General features: G+C 40.4%; 1 protein-coding gene across 1 annotated transcript; it reads right to left on the bottom strand.

The window, feature by feature from the left end:
* Positions 1 to 1,815: 1,815 nt before the first annotated feature.
* Positions 1,816 to 15,151, bottom strand: LOC311060536 (piwi-like protein 1). The gene is made up of 20 exons (XM_084078772.1): positions 15,061 to 15,151; positions 14,339 to 14,432; positions 13,392 to 13,520; positions 12,875 to 13,089; positions 12,655 to 12,776; positions 11,852 to 11,932; positions 10,836 to 11,033; positions 10,379 to 10,487; positions 9,942 to 10,068; positions 9,261 to 9,378; positions 8,326 to 8,440; positions 7,849 to 8,036; positions 6,766 to 6,838; positions 6,019 to 6,219; positions 5,662 to 5,765; positions 5,171 to 5,241; positions 4,877 to 5,030; positions 4,048 to 4,173; positions 3,623 to 3,770; positions 1,816 to 2,558 (listed from the first exon to the last, which is right to left on the bottom strand). Exons 1-20 carry the CDS (start codon positions 15,130 to 15,132, stop codon positions 2,442 to 2,444), a joined length of 2,562 nt encoding a protein of 853 aa, XP_083934898.1. The 5' UTR covers positions 15,133 to 15,151; the 3' UTR covers positions 1,816 to 2,441.
* Between the last annotated feature and the right edge of the window lie 2,355 nt (positions 15,152 to 17,506).

Raw genomic sequence — 17,506 nt, 5'->3', positions numbered from 1 at the left:
TCCTACATAGGCCATTTGAAAGTAGCCCGCTTGCATGTAGATAGCTCTTTAAAAACTCATACATTCTTAATATTTGTGAAACATTTCCCCCCCTACCAAAAGGAAATGATACCAAGCCTGCGGAGCTAGTTCAGGCAGACAATTGCCAGGAGTGCCAATTCCTGATCAGTCACATGCTCTCTCCATCTGATTGGGGCGGTGGGGCGGGTTATTTAAACCTCCCTGCTCACAGTCACAGCTCATTCTTCTTGCTGCTGCCCTGCTAAGCGGCTGCTGCTTTGTGGTCTGCTCTATGAAGTTTTTTTGTGCTCCCACCACCCCAGCATCCACCTGTGGGCTCAGTTTCTATGATTGCCTTATGGGGTCCATTTCATGTAAAATCTAGTTGGCAAATCCTTTATTAAAATTCATGCTCACAGGGAACGGCGCCGTGATGCAAAATATGCTTAAATATTTATGCTCCATATATTTATAAGAGTTGTCTGACTGAAAATATCGTTATGGTCATTGTGTGCAGTGTAATACTACCAAAACACACTTTGGACATCCACACACACAAAGAAAGTTCCCTATTGGAAGTGTCATCACCTGCGACAGCACTCATGTAATGTACAATGATACAACGCCCCTGTGGCCTAGCTAGCACAACGTATTAGTGAGCCCAAGAGCTCAATACGCAGGAACATTATCCTTGTTGCATTTCAATGATGCAAAACAGGACATATCCTCCCTCAGATTCCAGGGGATAAAACAAATCCAGATGCCACCTGTGGTTCAAACAAGATTTGTGTTAAAATGTTTCAAAGATATTCAGAATTTTTCACATTTCACAGATATTTTGTAAATATCAGATAGATCGGCCATTTGAAAATAGGGTTAAACAGATTTGTATGCTATATTAAACTCATTTGGCTGTTGACTACAGCAAAATTGCTAAATTGCTCAAAGACCCCAGGGGGTCCCCGGACCCCACTTTGAGAAGCACTGCTTAAGATCAACTGCCCAAGGGACCGCACTTCAACGCAACACAACAAGTTATGATTTTAATTTTGAGGAGAGACCTCCTGCTTCCACATGCACACGTCATAATATAAAATACAAGTTACAGTGCTGCCTGTCAAAAGCACACTGTTAAAATGACAGGAGAAGTCAGTCAATTAATCCAATAAACGTTTTGCCAGCACAAAATGATTGTTTATTCATGCAGTAGAGTAGAATAAAATACATAGGCCTACTGTACAGTTATGTTTATGCAAATAGAGTAGAATAAAATACATAGGCCTACTACATTACAGTATATATGCAATAGAGTAGAATAAAATACATAGGCCTACTGTACAGTATATGCAATAGAATAGAATAAAATACATAGGCCTACTGTACAGTTTATGTATATGCAGTAGAGTAGAATAAAATACACAGGCCTACTGTACAGTATATGCAACAGAATAGAATAAAATACATAGGCCTACTGCACAGTATGTGTGTATACCCATGTAACATGCTTTGACAGCAGGGACCAATGCCTGAAACATACTCCACACAAGTAACGGCTCAAGCTACACAAGATAGGGTTTCATGCGTTGTTGCGTTCTGGAATGAGTCACCTGGAAATCATGTGTGACACAAGCATGATGTGCATTGCAGTGAGGGTTTCTGTAGCAGCGAACAACAGAATTAATTTGTCTTATTGGGTTCGTATTGGGTTTGTGTTCTTTTCTGCTTTGCTCTAGCTTTTATAATATAGCACAGTGGCTCTCAACATGAAAAAGTTTGAGAGCCACTGATATAGCAGACTACTGGTGTCAAATGTAATTCTGTGGGTTTATTCAGCATGTTACCTAGGGTGCCCGTTTGTGCTAGCTGGGCCAGGCGTTGTCACTTGCTTTTGCATAATTGCTGTGGAGTATGTACGCACGCATGTACCAGGCTTAATAGAATGACACCTCTACACTGCATGGAAGCTCTCAAATGTGTCAACAATCTTAAACTAGCGATTATAAACGTCAAGGGCATCAATATTAAGCAATTTCTCACCTAAAAGTTTAACATAAATAGTACAACAAAAAGTTGAATACATTTCCCCCAGTTTCCAAATATGTTAACCCTCTTAAATAATATGAAAAAGTAGGATATACACATCCTCAGTTCTTGGGGAAATAAAAAAACAAAGAATTGTGCTGGGACACAAAACTCAAAGTATAGAAACGTAATGTCCGCACAAAGTATATAACACTCTCCCATGCTTTACTGAACAAACAAATTCACCCAGCTAGGGCTTTGTCGGGTTCAAGCATGAAATGAAAATATTTTAACTAGTTATAACTAGTAATATTACTTTTCCTTTACATGCCACAAAATTGCAAATTGATCCTTTCCCCGCCAAAAAAAATCATATTCCCAGCCCTACCACAAAGTCAGTGCCAAGTGCGAGTGCAGGGCTACAGGTAGAAGAGGTAGTCATCCAGGTGGAAGCTGGGCTGCCTGTGGATGCTCTGACCCACTAGGAAAGCCAGCTTGTGCGCGTATTGGCAGGGAGCCGGAACCCTGATGATCCCCTGAAAAAAAGCACAATGCAGGGAAAGATTACATGTTAGTAAGATTATCCTATCTTTTCATTGTCCCAAGTGACATATTTTCCACACCATAATAAGCACCATAATTTCATATTTATCAGGACTGAAGAATCCTATATAAATTATCCAATTAATGGCCATACTCTATAACTAGACCCTCCAGAAAAACAGGATATACGATTATGCGCATAACAGGCGTTTATGCGCATAATAGGCTCTATGCACAGCAGCCATATTGGAAAGAAATTGGGCCTCTTCTTTCTTCCTTCACAGGTGTTACCAATGATTCTAATGAAGGCTCTGTTCCATTAAGTGTAGCACAGTTGTTCTCAAACCTTTTAATTGCAAGGACCCCCATAACTCTGAGAGTGTACAAATGGAACCAAATGGACCCTTACGGGTCCATTTGTACACTCTCAGAGTTACACGCCCGCAAGTGGCCATTTGGAACCCTCTCAAGTATTTCCAGTGAGCCAACATGCACACTATCACTATCATCAATTTCTTTCCAATATGGCTGCTGTGCATAGAGCCTATTGTGCGGGGGTCACTTTTTTTTTTTAAAGATCGCATCACATAATCTACGCGTCGCAGAATATATTTTGGCATATTTTGCGACTTCCTGCAATTTCCGCATAATCAAGGATTTTAGCCTGCATAATCAAGGATTTTTGCCCACATTTTTTTCTGGACGGTCTACACTACAGTATATAACCTATATGCATGAACTACTACTGTACCAGGCAGGGTATATACCCAAACGTTGGGAAATGTCGCAAACATTATGTGCCGATTATTCAGGCCCGGCTTAATGTTCAGGCTTTAGGGGCACCAAACGCCTGGCCCTGACTATTGCAAGTAAAGGTGGCAAAATGCTATCCGGCTGCTCAAATGGTGCCAAATGAGTCAGCGGCACCCCTTACCCCGCTGATGAAGCAAAAAGCTTCCGCAGCACCCCCCCAGCCAAAGATGCACTGTCTGTAAACAGAACTTTGAGCATTTTAAAAGTAACCTCTGGGAAGATTAGGTGAGACAGACCAGCTTACCTGCCAGTTGTAGTACATGTGGCAGAGTTTGTAGGTCAGTCGCTGCACATGGTCAGGCTTCAGTCCGCTGGTGTCATACACCACGTTGTAGTGGGTAGGGGAGACACTTCCCAGGCGAACGGACTGGCTAACAATGTAGAAGTCGTACCTGGAGTAAAAGTATTGCAACAAGTATAATTGTTTAAGGGTTTTCGAGATGGAGATCAAACTAGACAACACTTGTCTACCTAAACATTCCAATTAACTCTATGTGAGTATATTATGTAAATATATTTTAAAAATGTAACACTGAAATTTGCACTGAAATGTAGCTGGTAAATTTTGTGCAATACCAGCCGGTTGCCGTTGTAGTCTGTAGACCTGGTATTGCCATGCTATGCTGCTACACACATGCCGTTTAGTGATAAACTGCTGTGAGAACTTACCACTCGGGCCTGGTCACCTCGGTGTCAACAACAGTTCCAGGGGGAGGGTTGGTCAACTTGCCACTGATGTAGGTAAAGAACCTCGAGCAGATGCGCTTCTTTACCACGACCACAGTAAACTTGGGCCTAGAACAGAGGACAAGGTTATAGATGGTTATAGATGGAGAGCCTTAACATGTACCATCGGCCACCTAGCTGAGAAAAATATTGAATTAATTTGATATGGGCTAAACTTTCACGCAAGTTTAAAACTCAACCATTATCGTTTCTTCTCATGTCGATGACCGTATTGATTTGGAGTGTTTTAGACACAATTTGGCAGGTCTAATTGCCGTTTAACTTTAACAAAATAATGAGAAAACAACTGAGAAACAAAAATGTATGAGGCGTGACATTGCTTGTTTATTATATAATAATATATACCATATTTGCCGTTGTAGTCCCATTTAAATGAACAGGCCTTTCATCTAAGCCGCTCAAAGATCAGCATAATACAAGTTTAAAAAGTGATTGCTGATCAAAATGGCCACCATCTTCCCGGGGAACACTGATGGTGCAGATTTCAAGGACAACACAAAATTCAGCTCCCCAGTGTCAAACTAGTTTTGTACTTCTTTGGAACTAGGGATAAAATATATTTACATGTTTTGTAGTGAAATACACGAATAAAATCGACAGTGAGCGAGCTCGCTCATTTTGTAGGTGTTTTTTGTTGACGTGTGATGCTGTGCACTGGACAGCCACTGCTTCACTACTTGGATGACTAGAAGCAAAGCCAACAATACTCTTCTAGAAACCACTTGATCTGGAAAATATGGAAGGTTCTTACATGTAGTCTTTCCCCATGGATTTGATAGATTCAATCATCTGGGGAACCTCAAAATCAACCACAGTGGACAGCATGCCATCTCCCACTCCATCTCTATACACTACGATGCGGGCAGGCAGCTGGTTATTGAACTTGTAGTAGTCTTTTAGTGCACCTGAAAAAAAAACACATTCAGTCTTTTAGTGCACCTGAAAAACGCATTCCATTTCAGAAATGCTAGGCTGAATCGAACGAATGGAGGCACAGAGTCAGACTTCAATGCGAACACCGAACATTTAAATGAACTGAACTTACCAACAAAGGCCATTTTCAATCCATCCATGAGTTCCTGTCCTCTGTCCTGCAGAACACACTTGGAATACCACCTATTAACAGCACAGACAATTGGACATTTTAGGACAAGAACACCAAGCAGTGGTTTATTCAAACTGTAGGTGAACAGAACATGCATAGGAGCCAATATTTAACATACTTTGACTGCAGGAACTAGTAAAATTATGGCCTAACCTAAAAACAAACTTAACTAGACATGTAATTAATCAATATTGATCAACTGCATGGCCCTAAATTGTTATTAGAAACATCTTGCACAGACATAGATGAAAATATATTGCTTCCGGAGAAAGTGCCATATGCACTCGACTTTGTCCAAACTACATTAGCAACACCCGCAAGCTAGCTTCGGTGACAGCGACTTGTCAACACATACTGACTGGGTCACTGCCTCCGGAAGCCCAGGGAACTACCAGTTGCAGCAGGTGTTCAGACTACCCATACATACTAACCTGGTCATGCCCTGGTTCAGGCTGGCCACCAGAGCACCAATGGACCTCTTTCCAGCAGTGGTGTCATGGTAACAGTCGATTCCCACAACCATCAGCTGTTTGAGCTGCAAAACAGGACCAAGTATTAGTTTACCAAATATAGAGGCTATAATAATAATATAACCACTAAATAATAGTTAAGACCTATACAAAGCAGCTTGTGTGCTTCTCCAAGGCTTCACATTTTCTGGTCATGTAGTACTTTTGCCATTTCAAGGCTTGACCACAAAAAACATGCAGAATAATATAGTTCCACAATTCAATGCCAGCCAACTGCCATTTATGCAGCACTTTGGATTGTGTGATAGGGGGACTAACCGGGATGTCGACCGTCCACAGCTCCCCTCCCATCTTGCAGGCCATCTGCAGCGCAATCTTGGTGGCTATGGTCACAAGGGCATTTTGCCGACCAAGGGTGCGGGACAACACACACTGACTGGGGGTAGGGCAGTCCACACAGAGGTACTTCTTTATGCTGTCGTATTTGTCCTTCTTAATGCTGGGAAGGACCACTACCACCTATGAGAATAGACCAAATAACAGTTCCATGTTAATATTTTGGGTACACACAGGGCACAGGTCACCAAGCCATTTATGGGGGTGTGCCTCATTTGATTACAACGCAACCAGTGTCAGCTGGGGACATCCTATAATTTGAATATTCATCACAACAGTGATTTTGATCAGTCACAATCTGCCAATGTCTTCTGGAATGTAAAACTTTCAGACTGAATCACCTAATAACTTTCAGGAAACTGAGGTTCTCTGGTAGTAGTCATGGTAATACTAGTCCCATGCGAACAGACATCAGAGAGTGCATCATACATTGCTGGGGGGGGGGGGGGGGGGGGGTGATGCCCATGCATCTCCCTGGACCTCCCACAATTTTCTAATTCTTCAGTCACACAGTCTGGAGCATGGCAGCGTTGAAAATGATCCGGGGATAGATTTAAATCTGGATAGGCTATTTTTTTATTTGGGCTGCCAGCCAGTGAACTCAAATGTGAGGGCCAAACCTTTAAATGACAAAATAATTTCAGTACATTTGCTCTTTTGGTCACTTACCATCTGGGTGTCCTTCATAACGTTGTGCTGCAGGGCTCTGAGGAGACACTCCTGCCGGTCCTCATAAGCCACCCTTTATAAAAGGAAACATTACCGTAAAAAGAAAAGAAAAGCTTTAACTGTTTTTAACACGTAAGCTTGACCGTGTGCCAATCGTGTATTTAAGGTTCCAAAAACATTTTACAGTTGGAGAGTCCGTCAAAGTAGCCTACTTCACAGCATTCAAATGTCTGCTTAAAGACACATCTAGTTTGTGGAGATCAAAGGATTTGCTTCACCCCATTATTAGGACACATTTCCTCGTGGCTAGAAATATTTTATGACTGCAATGGTGTCTTCACACGACAAGGTGTCATAGTAATACATATGCTATTGTGGGGTGAAAAACTGTAACCCAGAGCCAGAAAAGGAGCAGTCAAAAACTGATCCGTTTTTGTTTTTTTATGAGTTAAATGCAAATTTAGTTGCATTTAAGTATAATAAATGCATTTGTTATTTTCGATACGCCTCAAAAACCTTAGATTCGGCAAATGTTATTACAAATAAGTATTCATTTTAGAAAAACGGTTCATACTTAGATAATAGATATTAGAGTTTCTCCAAAATGATAGTCGCTATATTGGACCCCCACCTATCTACTGTAAGTACAAATTTGACTAATAAAAATGTGTCCCAGATAGTTTTAAGTTTGTCGAGTTTATTTAGTTCAAAGACTGAGCCCCATCTAGCTGCATTAAAGATAACCCAAAACCCAGCCAGTTGCAGACCACTAAATGTCACTAGATTTTAGGGTGTTCCTACTTCCTAAAACATAAATACCATTCCCACGGCACCGTCCCAGTGCAGCCCTGAGCCCCAGAACTATTATATTTGTCCAGTTTATAATTGAAACTGGACAAATGCATAGCTGCCCTCGCAACTCTTTCAAACCATGTTATTTTAAAATGTGATTGCATAAAGTACTTTACTTTGATTATGCATTTATTTAGAGGCATTTCTGTGTTTTGAGTTGATTGTAAAGCCAATTTTCAGGATACTGATATTGCCAGTGGTAAATTATAAACTTCAACATCAGTAACTCACAAGGTAGGTCTGTCAACCCGGATGCCCAAAGGGCCAGAGACCATGCCGATGGTCTGTACAAGGGACTGGGCTTCGTTGGTGTTACGGCTGGTGTAGAACACTATCCACTTCTGCAGTGGGGGCGCTTTGATGATGGGCATCCCTTTCATCTCCCTAGCCCAGTCAGCTGCCATGGGGTTGTAATCATACTGTGTTGAAACGAAATCAAAAGGAAGTTTGACCCAACTGCATCAACACCATTCTGCACAGAGTTCCAACAGGTTCTACATAAGAGGACCTTGTTTGATTGATGACTTTTGCTTTGGCTCAAGATTATTAAGCATATTAAATATAATTTCAAGATGGGTGAACTATTGCATAAAGTTGAATATCGGTACAACAAGGATATTTTCCCCAATAAAAAGGCATCTTATTTTCTGTATTCTTTCAGACTTGCAAACTGACCAAAACTGGGAGCAGTCTTTTGCCCTCTCTTACCGAACGGGAACCCTGGAAAATCTTCTCAGATTGAAGAACTCTGCCCTTTAAGCTCAGGAGCTCTTTATCGAAGCAGAGTCCCCAGGTGGTCAGCTCTGCCTGGACCTCAGTGTTCCTAAAAAGCAGGATTTATTTGCAAGATCAAAATCAGTGGTGGAAAAAGTACTCAAATGTTTTACTCAAGTAAAAGTATCAATACTGCCATGCAGAAACACTGTTACGTAGCAGTCCAGTAATCAAAATTGACTTGTGTAAAAGTAAAAAACTATTGGCATAAAAATATATTTTAGCCTATATACTTTTTTTGCCGAGTATTATGCAGAATGTCCTGTTTCACAAGTTCTCATACATCTAAAATGTATTAAAAAAATCTTTTGGAAATGGCAGATCTACAAGCTCACAACACGTTGTGAGCTTGCAGATCAGCAACTTTCAATTAGCCAAAGTTTAAATACGGCTTAAGTGGTAAATGTTTTGTAATAATAAAAATCGACAAAATAACTAGTAACTCAAGTTTTCAAATAATTGTAGTGGCATAAAAAGTACAATATTTGCCTCTGAGATGTAGTGGAGTAGAAGTAAAAGTATTGAAGTTTGGACATACTCCAGTAAAGTAAAAGTACCTCAAAATTGTACATAAAGTACAGCACTTCAGTAAATGTACCTAGTTACATTCCATCACCGATCAGAACTCAGCCGACAGGATGAGGGCACAGTTCTGTCAAATCTTTGGTTCTAGAATATAGATTAACTGTGAGGACATTGAGCCTGATGAAAACATGCAAAAAATTAAATTTACTTAAACATCTTTACCCTAAAATAAACAAAAAAACAAAAAACCTTTACCTTTGTCCTGCATGCACTCTTGTTCCAAGATTGCGCACTAATCAAGTATTTTACACATCTGCCTACTTCCAGACATCTTAGGGACATACTCATTGATTTGGTTGACAAACTGGTTGAGGCGACACTCTCTCTGCTCAGGGTTCAGTCGGGTCTTACTGGACAAGTCCTTCATGATACTGAAGTCGGCACGCATCTTGTCAGTTAGACCTGTGGGTAATAGAAATACTTTTTAATGCCAACTCTACTGGAAAATGGGAGGAGGGGATAGGATTAAAACTCAGGACAATACAAATAAGTGTGCTTTCAAACTGATTTTTTTTACCTGCTCTGGTGTACATTTCTGGGGGTAAAGTTTTTAGCACACGCATTTCAGAAGTACACAGGAGCCTGTCTTACAGCAAATACATTTATATAAAAAGTTAATATGAATAGTGGTTCTCAAAGTGTGGTCCAGGGACCCACCAGGAGGCCTTGAGGGGGTTCAAGGGGGTCTCCAGCAAAATCAGTTAAAGCTTATATACACTGTATACATTACCCAGTTTCAAAATATCTTGGAAAGAAATGTGAACAATGTGGAATATCTTTGAAACATTTTAACAAGACAGAATCTTGTATGGGGGTCACTGTTATCAAATATGTTCAGGTGGGGATCCGCAGCCAAATGCATATTAATGTATGGGTCCTTGACATGCAAAGGTTTGAGAAGCACGAAAATGGTAAACAGAGCGTAAAGTAAAGAAAACGTTTTTTTCCCCCCTGCGAATGAGCACCTGTGAGATAGCAGAGTTCTGGGACCAGCATGGCTGGCCCAGGGGGAGGTGCCCCAGCAGGACCCTTCTTCTTCAGATTACTGACCAGCAGTGCCTGGTCAACACAGAGGATGTCCAGGCCATATTGCTAAAGAAAGATATAATGATTAGTAAAATGTAGACATGTAATCGCTTTTAAACTGGCATCCCTAGTTTTGGGCATGTCATCATTATAGGTGAACATTTTTCTCTTTCAAAAGATTTGATGAAATTAATTACATCATCCCTGATTATGATCGAAGACGTTGACACGCAATAAAACAGCTTTCTGTAGCATTTGTCCAATTTTGTATTAATATCAAGTACTTCCACCTCCCCCTACAACTACAGCAATGTGTGTGTGTGTTCACATTCCCTACAACTAAAGCTATACATGCGTTCCCAGCAGGAAAACCTACAGTCTTGTAGTAGTCCTTGAAGGAGACCTCAGTATCCGCCCTGGTGAACGTGTTGGTTGGAGAGTGATCCCAGGCAATATCATCAATCTTGTACGTTTTGTTGTTATATCTGAGGAAAGTAAAAATAAAAACTAGTTTTGGGGGTTTCTGGCAAAATACACACATGAGATTTAATCTCCCAAACGGCATGTCATTTAAAAAAAAAAGAATAGTTCAGAGTAGGCCCAATCATTCAGCAGAAACAGCAACAGTTCTCAGACACTCCACTGTAGGGCTAGGCAATTGACCGAAAATATATTATCTTTTGAATAATCGTTCATTAAATCGGGGAAAAAGTTTGAAATAATGGTGATATAGATTTAAAGTCATATCGCCCAGCCCGGCACCGCTGCAATGCCAAATCTTTCTGCACCTCAAGTCATAGTACAGATTTCAAGCTACAGTACTACAGTATTACTTAGTTAGGACGATGAGGCCGATCAACTCCTTCGTGCAGGCTTCTCTGAAGTACTGCACTGGACACTGCTGCCTCAGGTTGGTCATCAAGTCGAGCACCGTCTCACTCCTCAGCACCTTATGGCTCACGTCAGCGCACATCATGATGCCCGACTCGTACTGCAGGATTGTGGATTGGTAGCCTGGCCAGATGGTCAATCTTTGGAGAGAAAGACAGTCTATTAACTAGCGCTGGGTATGGGCATAACCTCAGGATATGTATCGCGATGAATGCTGATTTTGAATAATGATCATGATGTCCTACTAGAGCTCTTCCTTATTCTTATTCTTATTATGTATAACAGCAAAGCCTTAAGTATTTCACAAATTAAAACACTTACATTTCAAGTCCAATGTTAAATTAAGTTTCTAATTGCAGGGATCTTATTAATAATTGCAATTAAACACTTAAAACTTAAACAGCCTTTTATCTTTTTAGTATTGTGTTACAATGTGGCAACAAGCTCATGCCTGAGTCTCAGAATCTTTAACAATCGATAATAAGTTACTACATTTGTTTGCAGTTTGTGAACGAAGTCGCACAAATGTGATGCTCAAAACACAATGCAACTCCATTTATTGGAATGTTTTCTTTTGGGCAGGATCTGCAGGTACTAGTAAGTAAGGTCCAAATGGACCCTTTTGGGTCTGCAAATCTGAGTGTACAAATGGAACACCCTCAGTTAAATAAACACTGAGGATTTCACAGTTGACTGGGGTCCCAGAGATTTACAAAAACGGGGGTCCATCCCTGATATTAAAAAGGTTGAGAATCACCTAATTTACTGAAAATGTTATGTCAAATTGCTGCGTTAGATAGCTCCAATTTTTACTTTAACGTTAATCGAGTTTCAATTTGTGCTCGCTTGGCTACAGGCCCCACTCCCAGGCAGCTCAACACTCAGTCCGTATCAAAATCTAAACGGAATGAAATTCTTAATGACTAGTAAATCAAGTTCAGGTGAACGGGATGCATACCTGTGCTGTGGGATGCTGAGTGGATCGTTGGGGTTGTAATAGTGCCGTCCAATCTGCTGCATGTTCAGCATTCTCAGGATCCTAACAAATTGAAGAATTATCAAGTTCAATTTGGTAAATGGAGACTTAAGTAATATTAGAATTTGAATGTTAGCCCTACAACTGTCCTGGGGACTGAGGGTGGGGGGAGGGTGGGATAGGGGTATGTGGTATATGTACATTTTGTTTGTCCTTTTTGTGATACAATATAAAAAATATGTATGTGCAGTATGCTTGCCCCTGGGCCTTGCACTAAAAAACCCAATAAAAAGATATTGAAAAAATAATTTGAATGTAAAATAGTCATGCACACAGTTGTGTCAACATTAGGTTCACAGATTTCACCAAACACCCAGGAAACTTTAGGCCTATGTGGTCTTGTGCTAAATGTCCTGTTTTAAAGGGACAGTTCACCCACTTATTTCCCCTTTTTTTCCTATCGATTAGTCACCCCATGGAGACTTGAATTCATGGATATTTTGTAGCTTTTGTCGCATTCCTAAGCCAATAATTTGATGACCAGCAGACCGGTAGGCAGCGGTTCCGGTAGGAGACACAAAGGAGACTCTTTGTGTCTCCTACCGGAACTGCTGCCGGTCAAATTATTGGCTTAAGAATGCGACAAAAACTAAAAATATCCATTAATTCAAGTCTATACTCCAAACTGTATGGAGTATGTTCCGTCATTCTTTCTCATGATGTGGCAAATCTAAATACCCATCGTGACATTGACCTGCATTTGAACTTTGAAGTGTAGGACAGACCTTTTGAATATGATGTTGTAAAACTGTAGGCATGCTGGTGAGGTGGGGGGCAGCTCATTTGTCAGTGTAACCGTTATTTGGACCTTCTCTCCATGCCGGGTTTCACTGTACAGCACAGTCTCCTAAACACCAATGAAGACATCATAAGTAGGGCTACATGATCGATGGGATTCCAGTCCATAAATAAATAACCAACTGCAAGTTTTTTTTAAATAAGCACCTTGTTGTGAAGTTTACGAGGCAGGAAGAGGATGGCCCCATCGAAGGAGCGTGCCTTGCCTAGTGTCTCATTATGTTGATAGAGAAGGGCAGTACGCAGGCGTCTTGACTCCATCGGAGGCTTGTAGTCCACATGGTACTGATATAGCGCCCACTGGGGACGGGATATGATCCGCACGAAGTTGGCTTTCAACATAATATTGGGGCCAGTGGAACCTGGGAAAGCAAGTGGTGAATACAAATGGATACAATGAAGAAAAAAAAATCATGAAATGCATGGAGGCATATTTTGTCTTGCGTACAGGTGTGGACTGTATTGGGACTCTCGTACAGTGAGAGCTCTCAAGACTCTCAAGCAAACAATGGGAAGTTTCCTCTGAGATTTTCAAATGTCCTCAAAATAGAATGATTATATAAAACCTTCAAGTCACCCTTTAGCCACATGAAACCTTGTATATCTATCCAGCTTGTTTATTAGAATATACACATCATTGTAAACATTGTCACAATATACAGACCAGCCTTTGAATCCCTGACGTGCACCATGGCCAGTCTGGTGTATATTCCCGTGTCGGAATAGTCACGCCGGCGTCCTCTTTCTCCAATCTTCATGCTCTGGAAGCCGCCCGAGATCTGCAGTACGTCCTCTACAGGGATAAACCATACAACACAATTAGAAGTTCCAAATGACTTGCCTTCTGCTTAAGGATATTCATGTAGCAGTGGAACTTTTACAGATTAGAACTAGGATACAATACCATCAAAATCTACTGCGGCTAAGAGATAGGGGGGTCAGTAAAGCTGACACGGACAGAACACCAATTCTGTTAAGGTATGGTAAGTGACATTGTGTTGGTTAAAATAAGTGTTAATGGCTCTATATTCTGATAGCAATCATTTCATGAGTGTTTGTTCAGTAACAGGAGTCTCCATTTCTCTCCAACTCTTTAATAAACAAAAATGCATTTTCAGGTCAGGATACCAATTTCATCAGGAGAGAGCAGGATACAGATTGAACATGTGAAATTGGAAGTGATGACAAAGAAATGGGACACAATTGGAACACCATCAAATTGAAGCTGATAAATGGGTACTCTCCTGATTGGCTGAACATTTATTCTTTCCTTATTAAGGACCTGGAGAGACAGGGAGACTCCTGTTACCGAACAAACACTCTAGCTAAAATAAACGCTTTAACCAAAACATATCACCACCCTACCTTTAACCCATTAATGATGCTGCAGGATCCTGTCTCGCCAACATGTTGAGATTAAACTAACCAAGCATTGCTATGCATTAATTACTAATTACTGCTACAACTCAATTTCCCTGATGATATTGATGACACAAAAACTGTGACAAGCAGCAGAAACGCCACATGAAACTATAGCGTAGGATATCATTGCTGTTGGTCAGAAACTTAGCATCTCCATATTTGAGTCCTGAAAGGTTAAAAGTTTTGCACCTTCTGTAGATACAGATCCTGGCCTTCCTCTGCCAACCAGCTCAGCCCTAGCAGGTGGAGGAAAAGCTGCTGTTGCAGCTTCATGAGCCAGGGTCTTCAAAAAACAAAAACAAAAATTTTACAATTAGGTCTGCTTAGCAGTTCCCCAAGTAGGGTGCCATGCACTGCCATCATGTGTCAACTAGTGGGAGGAAGTTCAAATCTAAACATCCTCAAGTGTGCAAAACATAATCGTTATGGGTCACTTTCCTTTTTATTATAATCTACAGATTTAAAATCTTGTATTTGGCCATGTCCCCGCAATTGAATACTTTGTATACGTTTTAAACCAAGTCATACTGAGTGGTGTAAAGTAACTAAGTACATTTACTCAAGTACTGTAATTTTCCTCCTACTCCACTAGATCACAGCGGCATATATTGTATTTTGCAGATATGCATGTTTTATAAAAAACATTAGCCTTAATTTATACCTCGGCTGTTTGAAAATAGCCGATCTACAAGCTCAACGCGGCACGTTGGATCTGCTGCTATTTTCATTGTAGTACTTTTACTTTTGGTACTTCAAGTATATTTTGATGCCAATAGTTTTGTACTTTTACCCAGTAACATTTTGAACACAGGCCTTTTACTTGTATTTTTATATTGTGGTATTGCTACTTTTACTTAAGTCAAATATCTGAGTACTTGTTCCACCACTCATGCGCTCTGCAATGACATTACCATTCCAGGAGCTGCAGGCTCTGGCGGACGTAGTGAGCGTCCTCTTGCTAACGCTCTTGCACGTCCAACCATTTTCACAATTGTTTTTTGTAATTCTGCAAATTTGAAAAAGGTGGGGGAAAAAAATAAACGCACACACACAAAACAGATGAATACATTTCGGGTTGAAATTAATAACCAAATATCAATTATAATATGCTGACTGTTGTCCCCTACAACAGGGGTCTTCAACAAGGGGTCCTCAGAGTTACTAAAGGGGGCCCACCAAATGTTTGTTTGATAGGAACCTTTTTTTTTTACATTAACCACCCTAGAATTCCTTTTCTGAGGGTAACATTAGCCAAAAATAGCAGATCTACAAGCTCACAACGCCTCGCGATGCGAGGCGTTGTGAGCTTGTAGATCGGCCATTTTCAGCAAAGAGGTTTGGTGTAGAGGGGGAAAAAAAGAGCAGATCAAGTACAAGTTTTCTAAGTATTGAGGGTTTAAGACTTTAAAGGACGACTTCACCACTTTTCAACATATCTTCATATAATAGGTCCTCACTAATGCTCATGATAAAATGGTACCATTTTTTTCTAATCAGTCTGTGTCTCAGAGGAGGGCTGTAGACAGTTCAGAAACCCGTCTACCAGTGACATCATTGATGGGGAATCCAAGCTAATAGAAACTGCAGGCTTTGTATTCCTGGAAAGTTGCAATGCAATAATAGATCCCATTGTTCTCGCCTTAATAAAAATCTGAATAAAAAAAATTGAAATCTTTTTGGAAAATATGAATCCTGCCTAACGATGATGTCACTGGTAGACGGGTTTCTGGACTGTCCACAGCCCTCCTATGAGACACAGACCAAGTAGAAAAAAACATGAATCATTTTATCATGAGCATTAGTGAGGACCTATTATATGAAGATAGGTTGAAAAGTGGTGAAGTCGTCCTTTAAGTGGTCAACTGTCTGAAAATAAACATCAACATGAATCCAACACTTCTGATAGTGCTGTCAAACAAGTCGATTAAGCTATGAAATGGTTTCATCTGCAACATTATACACAATATGTGGTGGGGGGTCCCTGCTTCATCTTTCTCTCAGCAAAACTCTTCATCTTGGCCTGAGAAACGTTGAAGTCCCCTGCACTACAATGTATCTTTGGGTCTGCACCCAGCTACACCTGAATTAAAAAGATATAAGAGAATCCTTAGTTTTTTTTATTTATCATACTGCATGTGCAAGGTTATCAATATTACAGTGTTGGCTCATTGATGTCATATAATAAAGTTGGCTTCACAATGTTCCACAACTACTCACATAAAAGGGCCATTATAGTTAAAGGGGAATTTCACTTTATTTAAAACTCATCTAGGGTCATTTTAACATCAACTCAGGCTTTTGTGTTTCACCCCAGACAGTTTTTAAAGTTGTGTGATTCAATATTTAGATGTCTAATTGAAACTTAAAACTAGGCCTAACTGAAATTAAAAACAAAGTCAAAACGAAATAAAAATTACTGAACATTTCAAAACCATAATAACCTTGGTGTAGAAGGTTGGTGTGTAAAACAAACATCACAGAACAGCTAGATCATGTTAGCAAATGTATTAAACTTGCCTCCTGAATTGAGGTTGCAAGGTCTGTCGCACTTACCTTTCCTACTGACAAATGATAGTCATTCTTGTATTAAAAAAAATAAATAATACTTTCTTGGATTAAAAATGTCATCTGTCCATGTGTTCCATTTTAAAGGCACCTAGGAGACAGCTTGTTGGAGGCCAATAAGGTGAAACCAATTGGCTTAATTAATGAAGAGCAGCGGTGGAAGAAGTACTCACATTTTGTACTTAAGTAAAAGTACCAATACCACAATGTAGAAATAGTCTGTTACAAATAAAAGTCTGGAATTCAAAATTGACTTGATTAAAAGTACAAAAGTATTCGCATTAAATATGCTTAAGTACTGAAAGTAAAAGTACTCATTATGCAGAATGTCCCATTTCACAGGTTTCCAAATGTATAAAAATGCTTTGAAAATAGCAGATCTACAAGCTCACAATGCATTGTGAGCTTGTAGATCGGCTATTTTCAAAAATAGGGGACCCCGAAATTGACACTTATTAGCCCGCGGACCCCCATATGAAAAGATATGCCAGGGACCCCCATTAGAGAAGTTTTACGGCTCTAGCAGTGATTCTCAACCATTTAAATTCCAAGGACCCCCAGTTTGACATGCATTATAGGCTACGGACCAATGGCATTTCTATCTCCAAGACCCCAATTTATATTCAATCAATGTTAATTTAACTTTTCTCTGAGTTACAGACCCTTGAGGGTGCATTTGGTTCCATGCACTATCTATCATTCAGCTGGGGACCCCCTGGAACTCCCTCAGGGACCCCTGGGGGTCCCCGGACCACTGGCCTACATAGCCCTGGTCCAGAGCGCTAGTGAGTT

Source organism: Gymnoscopelus microlampas, assembly GCF_963454915.1.
Source record: "Gymnoscopelus microlampas genome assembly, chromosome: 14".
NCBI lineage: Eukaryota > Metazoa > Chordata > Actinopteri > Myctophiformes > Myctophidae > Gymnoscopelus > Gymnoscopelus microlampas.
This window is presented reverse-complemented; position numbering and strand designations above follow the sequence as displayed.